Raw genomic sequence first — 12252 nt, 5'->3', positions numbered from 1 at the left:
TGGCTCCAAAGGTGCTGTGCGGTTGAAAGAATTCTCCTCTAAACTCATGGGGGCAACGGGGTTATATCCTTCATGTTCCTTTGATGCAATAAACGCTCTCTGAGGTGCTTGCAAATATATCTCCATAGAGGAACGTCCAGGGAGAATCAATATTGCGGAAGATCGGGCTGATGAAGATAGTGGATCGCAACGTACAGTGGGCGCTGGGCTTTCTGTATCCCTGCTAGGATTTTGTGTATCTCTGCATAAGAAGAAACTCAGAAGTCTCATCGCGAGATACATGAGTGCTGTTTATTTGAATGTGTTTTCGGATTTCTTCTTCCTATCAAAGGTGTACTGTTATAAGTTCTTGGTCTTGATAATGTAGAGTATATTGTTCATCTATTTGAATACCACGAAAACATGGGAATCAACTCTCCCTGTTTGAAATAGAATATCTTTTAGTTTTGACCTAGCCTAAGTCAACATTTATCACTTGGCTTGGGGAATAATCCATAATAAGGTAAAGTATAACAGACACACCGATATCATGATCAGAAACTATAATACTCGATTATTTACTTGACTTTGACGTATCAACAACATTTGACATAGCAAACCTATACTCCTTTAAGGGCTTCGCCTTGTGAAAAGGAGTCAGGTTCAAATAGTAATTCACCAAGTTGGACAGAGCTATTCACATCTAAGATGTCGTTTACTATGTATTATATGCGTGTAAGTAGGAATAGATTATACATACCAAGTCGCCGCTTTTGGTACTGTTACTCTTTTCACCTGGTATGAAGCATCTCATCTCAACCCCTTTATTCTTATGTCAAATTCGGTGGCCTTCGAATATGCTTTGTTAGACGACCAAAACATAGAGAATTGGTTTCGCGAAAGAGGCGTAGATCGGATCGTGGATTATGTCTGGCTTATCAATATGAGACTTTAGATGTACGGAGACTTTCCTACCTGATGCAGGGTCTGGCAGCACGTGGTCTTTTCGATAGCACCCAAAGCTTTCCTCGCGTAGTATAATGGAGCGAGCAAAATTCAGATTCGTTTAGGCAGATGTATTGCAGATGTGCACAATGTGCTCTAACGAGATAAATTCGGGAACCTGTACACTCGAGTAAGGAACGGTTTTGTTGGTATGCTGGGGTTTATTATGAAGTTTGTGAGGGTATCCATTTACATCCTATTATGGCGGAGGATGGGGCTGAATCCTATAATGGAGCAAACACTAATAGTACTGGAAAACTTTCACCTGGGGCCATTTGGGACTTTCAAGAAACTAAATGCCCTTAGTATTTTGTTAACACGAGACAGATCCTATTCAAAACCACTGCCGGCAGTGATTCAGAGCTGGGGTGAAATCTAGCTCTGAGACTCTGACCAGTCAAACATTAAACAACCACTCCGATAATGATTCACCGATTTTTATTGGGCCACCTGAGTCAGCTGGGTGCTACGTCCCCTCAATATTCTGACCAATCAAATACGATACTTGTACTACTGGTTCTAGATCCCACCAGGGGCATGTAACTAGACTGCGGCGGCAAGGAACATCTCCTGCGTGATTTTCTAAACCATACTATTTACAAGGCAGCAAAGTCGGTAAGGACCAATCATTTGCATGATTTAGCGCTATCCTGCACTCGCTCCACGTCTTTTGCATGGCGTAAAGAGCAAATTTATCAGACGGTAAGTACTGTAGTTTTATTTTTGTTTTTAATTTTTGGTCAAGAATATATAGTCTTCAGTTACTGCTATTCTTCAAACCCCTTTCAACCCCGGAACAATCTTCATTTTGCCTCAACACCGCGCTTGCAGTGCTACTAATATATTGATTTATTTATTTTTATACACTGAAAAAACAGTACGTGGTATCTTCTATCTGGATTCCATATTTAGCTGACCGCATGTACTAGCAAGGATCACGATGAGGAGGGCATTGAATCCTGCACTCGCCAAGGCTGTCGAAGGGAATACCTGGCAAAAATTCACGAATCCAACGGCAGGACGAGGAAAGACTGCTTTCCCGAAAGGGCCAGCAGATCAAGAACGCCTCGGAGTTAGATGGGACTACGATGGAGAGGTAACCGATGCGGATATAGTTTACCACAAGTTTCAGATGCAGGCGAACGGTGGGAAAGTCCCCTCTGCAATCAAAAGTTGGAGAGAAAATCATGGCGGAACGCACGCCGTCATGGCTACTGCCTTGGTTAAGAAGGACGGTACGAAGGAAGACGTTGAGAAGGGGTTGAACGATGCTGCAGGATCAGTTCAGACTTGAAAATTTTCAGGTTTGAGACCGTCGAATATTCGGAAGGTGGATTTTTGCTACCTGGTCTACCGGTCATATAGATGCTGGATTAGCAAGTGCGCATCGTGATTTCACCCGGAATCATGTATTTAGAACCACATCTCAATATATTTCTGAATTGCTGTATTAGTGTATTCTGACCCTAGTACGGGTCATATCCCTCAGGTCCAACAACTATAATAGGTGGTCTGTTCAGCACACATTCGGAATCCAGTGGAGCAAAAGTGGGCCTTCTGACAGATCTACAGAATAAGCACTCAATTAATCAACTATCTACTCATCATCCTGGAAATAGATTCGTAATGTCATCCTGGAGTTTAAACAATTTATGCAGCAAGCTTTTTGGCTGCCAGGATGGAAAGCAATTATCGTAGCTGGCGTATCGGTAAGTATATTGGCAGTCTCGGTATGTTGGTACGTTACGTCAGTAATGATTACCTAAGACAATCCCTTCACGCGACTGAAGCGCGTTGAATGGTCACGACAATATAAAAGCCCTGCCTGTCCAAAGTTTCCATGATACCTCTTCGATTGATCATACCATGACTAAGCATCTAGATCGAATAGTTCTTTCTGGTCTTCTCTTCTCACGCGCCGTCATCCCTAGAACAAGTTTGTTCGCACGTTCTATCTCGACAATCCAAAAAATGCCTGATCTGTTCGAGTACACGTCTGGGCGATGGATGTATGTTGCAAACTAGCATTTCATCCATATCAAGCTCCTCTGCTGATTTGCAAGTCTAGTTACAATGACAAGTTGAGACATCGCGAGAGGAGACGTGTTTTCAACGTCCCTGAATTAAAGCGCCTTGCTGCCCTAGCAATACAGCAGAACGGAGACGACGTGATCGGTTTCGAGAAGCTTGCCGAAGGAGGTTTCAACCGAAGCTTTTTGATCACTATGCGAGACGGCTTCCAATTTGTTGCACGAATTCCATACCCAGTTACCGAACCCAAATTTCTCGTGGTCGCAAGCGAAGTCGCAACGATGGATTTCATGCGTGCTCATGGTATCCCAGTTCCGAAGGTCTTTGGCTACTCTCCTGATGCAGATAATTCCGCAGGTACGGAATATATCTTTATGGAACTTGTCCAAGGAAAAAATCTTGGGGATGTGTGGTATACTTTGTCTGAACAGGAGAGAAAAACAATGGTTACGAAACTCGTTCAATTGGAGGCTCGTCTATTTGGCTTGCGATTTCCAGCAAGCGGAAGCCTCTATTACTATGATGATTTGCGGGATAGAGACAGCCGAATCGTTACTCTAAGCCCAGACTCGACACATCGCTTCTGCATTGGCCCTGATACTTCACTACGATTATGGTACGGAAAAAGACTTAACTTATCGGTTGAACGTGGCCCATGTAAGCATATTTCGAATTAAGCTTTGGAAGAGACATTCTAAATTCAGGAAGATCGAGATTCTCTAGCGGTTCTTACTGCCGGTGCCGCTAAAGAGATTGCATATCTTGAGAAATTTGGGCGGCCTCTTCAGCCTTTTCAGCGTCTACGCCGAGAGCTATATGATTACCAAGCTCAGTCCCACTTTGAGCATATCATAGCTCTACAGAAATACCTCCATATTGCTCCTCACCTTGTGCCGCGAGGCTGTCCAGCCCTTCAACGTCCCACCATACGACATCCCGATCTTCAACCCAACAACATATTTATCTCTGATGACATGGAAATCAAAGGGATAATTGATTGGCAGCACACCACAATTCTTCCATTATTTCTTCAATGTGCCATTCCCGACAGTTTACAAAATTATGGTGATGAAGTTTCGGAATCACTACGAATCCCGACTTTACCGAATAATTTCGATGAAATGGAAGACATAGAGAAATTCCAGCAAGCGGAAATTCTGCGCAGACGTCAACTTCACTATCTCTATGTTAAAATGACAGCAGACATTAATCCAGAGCATTACGATGCCTTGACCCAGGAGTTCAGCGCCTTACGGCGACGTCTTTTCCACCACGCTAGTGATCCATGGGAGGGTGACAATACTACCTTGAAAGCCGATTTAGTTACTTTGTTTACTAAGTGGACGGAGGTGACCGGTGACGCGAGGGCACTTTGTCCAATCTCTTTTACAGATGATGAGTCGATGGAATGTCTGCAACTCGAACGGGCGCAGTCTGAGGCAGATGAGCAATATCAGGCTTGCCAGGAAGCTATTGGAGTTGGACATGAGGGGTGGGTGCCTGTTGCACACTATGACGAAGCAAAAGCGTGCGAGAGAAAATTGAGAGCGGACGCTCTCGATGCGGCTGAAACAGAGGAGGAGAGAATAAGGATTCGTGAAAATTGGATTTTCGATGACTTCAGCGAGGAAGATTATACGTGAGAAGGGTAGCCAAGAATAGTCGTGAAACAGGTTACCAGAATAATGAATGTGTCTGTAATTCCACTTGTAAAGTTAAGATGCCCGGTCTTTTGGATCCTTTAAGCAGGGGCTTGGATTTGTTTCAGTCCCAGAGAATAGTTTCCAACACTACGAGTGCCCTGCGCACCTTCAACTCGATGGTGGTACGTTTGCATGCCATTTCAGTGAGGTCATAAAGGCACAGTATTACTGCGTGAGGCTGCGCCCAAAACGTGGCGTCACGCAACATGAAAACCGGCGCTAGATGAATGGTTGGTAAGCTTCCTAGAAGCGAGCCGTGTCTATGCAATGAGACATGTCTACGGATGGAAAGGTCTGGAATCGTTTGGCCCCAATATCACCAACATAATTGCTTTTGATCTTGATCCAAATGGCCCAGGCTTTCTGGACGACATGTCGACTCTGACTTTATTCGCTGCTCATTTTGTGACTATACTAAAAAAGAGGGCTCCGACAGGGTTCCCCTCTCAGCCGGCAGGAGTTCTCTGCAATTTGAATTACCCCGTATATTCCAGTACGGTCGCCTCGGGTGCCCCTTGGTAATCAACTATGGAACAGCAAGTTGCTTTTCGCAACCACCCTCGAGCACAATGGACATTTCTTTAGCCCTTGAAGTTCTTCGGCATGCGCCACCTGAAGTTTTGCAAAATCACAGACAAGAAGCTATTGAAGCGTTTCGAGATATTGAAGCGCGAATAAGGGAGCTTGATTTCCCAGAGTCAGATTCATCTATCCCAGCTTTCACAGCGGTTGCCAATGGATCTGGTAGTCATGAAGCCGGGACGGCCGCCTCCACTCAACTACCATCTTCAGTCGAGCAACCCACCTCGACTGTTCAAGACAAAATCAAACCAAGTCATTCGATGAATCTTCTCACTGCCTTAAATAAAACCGCTTCCTGGGTGTGGAAATCTACGAAACGTCGACCAAACGAGGTTCTGGGTATCAAACGCCCTCGTCCTTGCGATAGAAGGCTTGCCGATGTTCGCAGGATTGAGGGTGAATCCCAGGCTGAGCCTAAATACAAATTATTGAGAGTCCTCGCTCAGCGATCTCTGGTTCTTCAAGGTGAGAAGTCCGGGTACTTGGATATCGAAAATTATTGCAAAGTGGCCTCTTCAAGGGGACAGGACAAGGCCAAGAAAGGACGTGGGGGGACAATCGCTTTATTTGTGAGAGAAGAACTTGAAATTGAGAAGGAAGACCAAGCCTTAGCTATCCAAGCAATTTCAGGTGGTATCAAACAATTAGTTACGGAACGACTGCTTAGAGAAAGGTTTGAAAAGACAGGACAATGCGGGAGTGCATCAGGAATTTCTGCCTTCACAGCTCTTGCCGTCAGGCCGTTCCGATATCTGAAGCACGAAGAGATCCCAGAGTTCTTGGATTGCCTCCTGATGCCTGATTCAATGGATTTGTCTGCATTGATGGACGAACCAAGGATGGAGAATTCTTTACCAGTTTCAATCAAAGAAGTTATTCAAAAGTCTTCAGAATGGCTGGATGAAATTCAGGTATATTATAATAGTAAGTTTGATATCTTCGAAGTTGATTTGTCACTGATTTTCTTTTCTTTTCAGCACTTCTCGATATTCGGGAAGACTTCGACAGTCGGGAAGACTTCGACAAACAACAATTAAACGAGCGGGCACGTAAGCGTCGTATGTGTTCCAAATCTTCTGTTGACGGCCTTGCGACCCGCTCCACTGATTCACAATCATTTTCGGATCGGCTGAGTGTTATAGAACCGTCTTCACCTGATCCTGATGAAGCTGGAAGTCACCCAACCACCAGTCCACAAGAGAGTCCAGATTCGTTCAACGGGGTGCTTGAACATCCTGGGTCAAATTTTTCTGAGTCTCCTTCAAGCACCGGCCTGGAGAGTTCTCTATTCGTTGGCTCTCCTTCCCAACGACGTTTTCCTCTCGCCATGTCCCAGATAAAAGACAACCAACGGAGTGATTCCGCAGGCACCACCTCGGAGCAGATGTTCAGCCCATCGTGTACGGCAAATTCAGTGGGAGAGAGTCCTTTCAGCCCCTTGTCCAGCAGTGAAAATCCCTCAAACATTGAGAAGGCAAGGTTGGATATTGTCTCATCCGAGTTTTCGCAGCATGGCACATCGCAGCTGCATGATCCTTCAATCCAGCCTTACACCGGCGCCAGCGACACACGAATCCCTTACGACCCTTGGCTGAATGTACACGTCACATCCCAGCTAAACGATCTTCCACTTGCGCCTTACGCCGACACTAGCGATACCCTTCCTTACGACCCTTGGCTGAATGTGCACGTCACATCCCAGCTAAACGATCTTCCACTTGCGCCTTACGCCGACACTAGCGATACCCGAATTCCTTACGACCCTTGGCTAAACGTGCACGTCACATCCCAACTAAACGATCCTCCACTTGCGCCTAACGCCGACACTGACAATACCCAAATCCCATCCGACTTTTCGCAACATGGCACACCCCAGCCGCATGACCCTTCAGCCCAGCCTTACACCGGCACCTGCGATACCCAAATCCCTTACGACCCTTGGCTAAACGTGCACGTCACATCCCAGCTAAACGATCCTCCACTTGCGCCTTACGCCGACACCAACGATGCTCAAATCCCATCAAATAATTGGCCGAATACGGACGCCACATTCCGACTGAACGGCCCTTCAGTTGCGCCTTACACCAGCACAAACCGTACCCAGGTTTTATTCGACTCTTCACAGCAGGTGCCATCCCAACGCGCAGTCTACCAGCATCCGGCACGCAGTACTCTACCATTGTGTATGACTGCGCAAAGGGAACACATGGCAACCCAAATTTCCACTTCAGTACAGATACCACTCCAAGCTACATGAAGGCACATCTCTGTGTTCTTGCGGAGCTTTTCCAACTCTTCTTCGTACCCTAGTACGTTGCAATTGATGTATCAATAATAGTAGTCACTAAATCTTGCGATAATTATATGTACATTTGAATTGTCTCAACTATATCGGTACAATAAAAATAATGGTCGAGGGTGAACTCAGGGTGGGCTCATCAGTGACAAATTGAGAGGTGCCTTCAACTAAATCGCCGCCTGGACTGATGGTTACCCCTGCAGACAGGGTAACGAGGTGCATACGCGAAGATTTGTTGATGATTGGTCTTGACTGTGAAAAATAGGCCAAGTCCCATCCCCATCCCTATTTTCCGATTAGCAGTGCGCAAAAGATTTTCGATAATAGGTATGATTCTCATACCGTGAGACCCATTTCGATTACCAACCTCGACACCTTGTCATCAAATAGCGTCCCGTCATATGACTTGCCATAAGCATTCTCTGTGAAGACAGCAAGCTGTTTTTCTTCTGAGTCGACTTTTGGCACAGACTGAGCTACTAATTTCTTGATTTCTTGACGCAAGGTCTCCGCTTTTTGTGAAAGTGTTTTGCTCATCTTCAGAGAAGACGTCTAAGGGCTGTCGAGGCAAGGATTCCTGCAATGATAATAGCAGCCAAATATGCGGACTGCAATAATTAGAAACGTGAGTACAGTATAAGCGGGTAAAAACATACCTTTTGGCCCAGTTGGGGAACTTGATTGAATAAGAGGGGCATTGGAGGGGTATTTTGAAGATTGAAAATCGCCGAGGTCACGTTGGGCAGATATGTCATGTGATCAAGTCGGCACCAGTTTGGCATTGAAGATATCAGATTTTCAATAAATCTAACGACGACGCATTTGAAAAATGAGGTATTTTAGTCAGGCTAGTACATTTTAAACCCCGAATACTAACAACAGATAATCTTTTCTATCTATCTCGCCCCGTATAGATCCAGACAGTAAAGCCTAGCATAGATGTGTGATCCCGTACCAAACGTCGACTGAATGAAACGCTTCTCGCCGTGGCGACAACGGACAACGCTAATATGGCCCGAGACCAAGCCTAGCTTCGTGGCGATTTTAGAAAGAAGTTCTTATTTCCAAGCATTATGTGGATCTGCAAAACAGAAAGACTCACGAATTATAGCCCATTTAATGCCCAACGGTTCAGGTATTGTTGCACATCATCAATGCACGCCATTGCTTGGCGTATGCTCTTGACAATTTCCGACTGAGCGGCCAATTGGTCAATGCCTTTCAAGTGTAAGCTTCGCAAGCCACATATACTGGTCTCCTCTGTTGACTCACGTATTGGCATATGTAAGCCTTCTAACAGATATAGCGCAAAGCAAGTCCTCGTATCCGAAGCTCGGCAGCAAGACAAGATTTGCGTTCCACTGTCAGCACAAAGTCGTCACTATAGTTTCTAATCACTGCTGCCATATTTGCCCGCTGAATGACGGACCTTTGGGTCACTAGGTCTCGAAGCTCCATCTCTGTAGCACTAAGTTCCCGACCATGAATTTCCGGAAATAAGTGCTGGAAGATTACTCCAAATAATAGGAAGCTGTAACGCATTTTGAATGAGCTTACCAGTTTATTCTACATCGGAAATGTAGTTTTCCCATGAAATTCACAACGCTAGCCACTCCCCATCAAGATTAGATTCAGAAGGCTGATAAAAAGGCTAAAGCAGAGAAGAACCATGCGTTTCAGGACGGGAACAAACGTACTGCCTTGCTGGCCGCCGATATGTTCTTGAAAATCAATGGCTACTACCTTCAGAAGGTACCATTCGCGGAGGATATGCACAACAAGGGGCTAGCAAATGCTCACGTCGCCGTCGTTACCAATCCAAGCTCATGGGCCAGCCTTCCTCCCATGGGGCCCGCAGAAACCCATAGAGTCGACAAAATCAAGACCGATTAAGGACTATCTTTTTTTTTTTTTTTTTTTTTTTTTGCAGATTCTCTGGCCCCAGAATAGAACAGATATTTACTCAAAATTGTATACTTTTAGACGCCGAGAATGTGATTATGCATAATAGACACACTAAGCACAAACGCAGTCTGCTGGATCATTATATGCCCTATCCCCTGAGGGAATATAAATACAAAGGTTTCTTTCTCCAAAAGTTGTTCCAGTTCTTTCTGATTATTAAATTTCCTGAAGCCCCGGTATGCTTTTAACCTTATGTTTTCAAATCATATGCTTTACATTGGTTTCCTCCCGTCAGCTTAGCCATGTTGAAATCGACCTTCGAGATCTTGTGACTCAGCAGTCTGTGATTCAACGTCCTGGGATGGCAGAAGTTATCAAAGGCTTTCGAGACGGCAGGATTGTCGCTGTCGAGTGGCTAGCGCTGCTTGACATGGCCCATAAGCTGGACAACGCGTCAGAAGAGCTTATATGGAGCATATATATACTACAAACAAGGTCCCCGTGCAATAGTAAGTACTTGCATTATAATTCATATTTAGATGCTTACATATTGAAGACGCTATGAGCCCCCAATGTCAAGGTCATATTCGGGCTGCTCAAAACGTTCGTGTCGCAATGGACCAGCTTAATGGGGCCCGCAATGAGCTTATATCTTTGATAAAAGCAAATGAAAGCTAGACCGATGGAATGAAAGTATCAATTAAGTGCAATTCATTGTAATAGTCGTCAGAAATCAACATCCAATAACCAATCATTCACAAGAACCTTCGTATTTAGCCCTTTTCACTAATCGCTGTGATCTTCTGAGTCCATTTCCATCCTCATGCAATAGTTGGCGTTTCTTCGTTCCCAAATTATGGCAGCCAGACATTGCATGACCAGCAGTCGGTCCACCATGTGAAAGACAGCTATTGGTGGCCAATGCCTGTAGTTTCAAAGGGTCCGTGTTCTCCGAGTCCGCGTTCTCACTGCCTTGGTCGCTTCCTAGGATGGGTGAGTAAAGAGAACAATATATCTTGAGCATAAACTAACCTTTTTCACCCCTGTAGCTGGATACTTGCTCTTCGCACACAGCCGTTGTAGATGGCAGTGGAATAGAGGTTGAATCAACGGCTGTAGCCTCATTCGTTGGGGTCTCATCGTCAACAAACCAACCCCACCAGGATTCTGGCGTGGTCAAAGCCTCAGCGTCCGTATCAGTCGTCGAGTCCGCCAGGAGTTCATGACTGTCGCGGAACATTTTCTCCCACCAAAACTCTGGCGTGTTTATAATTTCGGTGTCCGCATCAGATTGAATATGCTCATCGTCGACTTGATCGTAGTCCTCTTCAACGTAGATCAAGAATGGATTTGATTCTGAGCCCAACGGAGCATCCTCATCTTATTCGATCAGGATAGGACTTGTCTGCGTGCCTAGGCCAGACCAATTGTGCAGAATGACCGTTGGCTGGTCACTTTCCGCTGTAGAGATATTAGATCCAAGCTTAGCGAAGTCAATATAGCTATTTCTGTAGACGTCTCACCCAGTGCTTCGCGAGCGTTGTCCATAGAGGGTCTCATGTTGACTAATGTGGGAGAAATGCGTAGGAGAATAGATTGGATACATGCAAGAATTTGCTGCTCTTGAGTCCTAATTTATACTTCTCAGCTTCAAGGGAGCAGACTTCCCCCTGCTTATCGGTTGGCTATCGTGAAGCCAACTCTCTATGCGGCCAGATGATCCTGTCGTACTATTCATAGAGTATGCATCTCTGCGCATCGCCGCCGTTTCGATTGAGCTCTGCTTGCCACTCATTCCCTGGCCCAGGTCAGAAGCTAAAACATGCAGGAGGACCAACACGGAGACAGACACCCTCATCGTCTCCGGTCCCGGCGGCTGTAGATGGAGTAGGAGTAATTCCTATTTCTCACCGGTCCATCTCGCCTTCTATGCCAATCAATCGTGAACCTAGCAAGGATTTCGATCATAGAGCGCCATCGGTAACAGTGGTCGGGACTAAGAGCATACCACACTGATGCTGGTATCACAGGAGAACCGCATGTCTGCGCATCGTTGATTGAGCTCTGCTCGCCAATCGTCCCACGGCTTAAGACAGAAGACGAAACACGCAGGACTGGACTAGCAAAGAGGAACAAACCATATGATGAGTTGCCAGGAGGGAAAAACCCCAAGATTGTTGGGAAAGGGGAGAAATTTATTCGTGTACAAGGATCAGAAAAGAAAAGGCTAGGACTGAGCTGTGATACTCGATGATTGTCTGCTTCTGTGTATGGGTACCAGGGTCGGGTACGTGACAATATTTGTTCTAAAGGATCAAGAAAAATTCGATCACTCTGCTGCTGACTACTCACTCACCTAACTAGTTAGTTAGTTAGGCAAGGAGGGTCAGGTAGGCAAGAGAAAAAATAACATACCGATCACTGCTTTACGCCGGCCTGGTCTGGGGCCACATCCAATGTCAGGCCACCAAATTCTATACCGCCTTGTACCCTATTGTCGACCCTAGGCTTCCTGAGCCGTAAGTCTGGAGACACGGCAAAGAATGCCTCGACGACCATTGAGTTTGAAAGGCCTGAGAGGCAGATTTCATACCATGCACGAGCTAATCCACTGCAAATGTCTTAGTTCGAGATTCTCACTTGATGTGATGTCTCTGCCCGCCAGGTCAAGTGCGAAGCAACGACTGAATAGGGAGGATTTGGACCAATTACTGAGTCAGCAGTGGCGAAACTATTGGAAAAGATAAA

The 12252-nt window shown here is 45.6% G+C and overlaps 6 protein-coding genes across 6 annotated transcripts; 3 read left to right on the top strand and 3 right to left on the bottom strand.

The window, feature by feature from the left end:
- Nucleotides 1-1924: 1924 nt before the first annotated feature.
- On the top strand, nt 1925-2278 carry N7487_008630 (uncharacterized protein; the record flags this gene model as incomplete). The annotated part of the gene is made up of 1 exon (XM_056876360.1): nt 1925-2278. The coding sequence occupies one exon, from the start codon at nt 1925-1927 to the stop codon at nt 2276-2278; it is 354 nt and encodes a 117-aa protein (XP_056728548.1).
- Nucleotides 2279-2955: 677 nt separating this feature from the next.
- N7487_008629 (uncharacterized protein) lies at nt 2956-4658 on the top strand (the record flags this gene model as incomplete). The annotated part of the gene is made up of 3 exons (XM_056876359.1): nt 2956-2993; nt 3053-3672; nt 3724-4658. 3 exons carry the CDS (start codon nt 2956-2958, stop codon nt 4656-4658), a joined length of 1593 nt encoding a protein of 530 aa, XP_056728547.1.
- Nucleotides 4659-5287: 629 nt separating this feature from the next.
- On the top strand, nt 5288-7610 carry N7487_008628 (uncharacterized protein; the record flags this gene model as incomplete). Its single annotated transcript, XM_056876358.1, has 4 exons — nt 5288-6224; nt 6278-6358; nt 6443-7483; nt 7537-7610. 4 exons carry the CDS (start codon nt 5288-5290, stop codon nt 7608-7610), a joined length of 2133 nt encoding a protein of 710 aa, XP_056728546.1.
- A 56-nt stretch (nt 7611-7666) lies between these two features.
- N7487_008627 (uncharacterized protein) lies at nt 7667-8136 on the bottom strand (the record flags this gene model as incomplete). The annotated part of the gene is made up of 2 exons (XM_056876357.1): nt 7667-7884; nt 7942-8136. The coding sequence occupies 2 exons, from the start codon at nt 8134-8136 to the stop codon at nt 7687-7689; spliced, it is 393 nt and encodes a 130-aa protein (XP_056728545.1). The 3' UTR covers nt 7667-7686.
- A 2119-nt stretch (nt 8137-10255) lies between these two features.
- On the bottom strand, nt 10256-11064 carry N7487_008626 (uncharacterized protein; the record flags this gene model as incomplete). Its single annotated transcript, XM_056876356.1, has 3 exons — nt 10256-10488; nt 10537-10884; nt 11028-11064. The coding sequence occupies 3 exons, from the start codon at nt 11062-11064 to the stop codon at nt 10256-10258; spliced, it is 618 nt and encodes a 205-aa protein (XP_056728544.1).
- Nucleotides 11065-11208: 144 nt separating this feature from the next.
- On the bottom strand, nt 11209-12063 carry N7487_008625 (uncharacterized protein; the record flags this gene model as incomplete). The annotated part of the gene is made up of 4 exons (XM_056876355.1): nt 11209-11234; nt 11296-11380; nt 11416-11623; nt 11927-12063. 4 exons carry the CDS (start codon nt 12061-12063, stop codon nt 11209-11211), a joined length of 456 nt encoding a protein of 151 aa, XP_056728543.1.
- Nucleotides 12064-12252: the final 189 nt, after the last annotated feature.

This window comes from Penicillium crustosum (assembly GCF_028827405.1).
Source record: "Penicillium crustosum strain IBT 35664 chromosome Unknown utg000003l_segment0_segment0, whole genome shotgun sequence".
NCBI lineage: Eukaryota > Fungi > Ascomycota > Eurotiomycetes > Eurotiales > Aspergillaceae > Penicillium > Penicillium crustosum.
The sequence above is the reverse complement of the archived record's forward strand: the minus strand, read 5'-3'. Positions and strand labels throughout refer to the sequence as shown.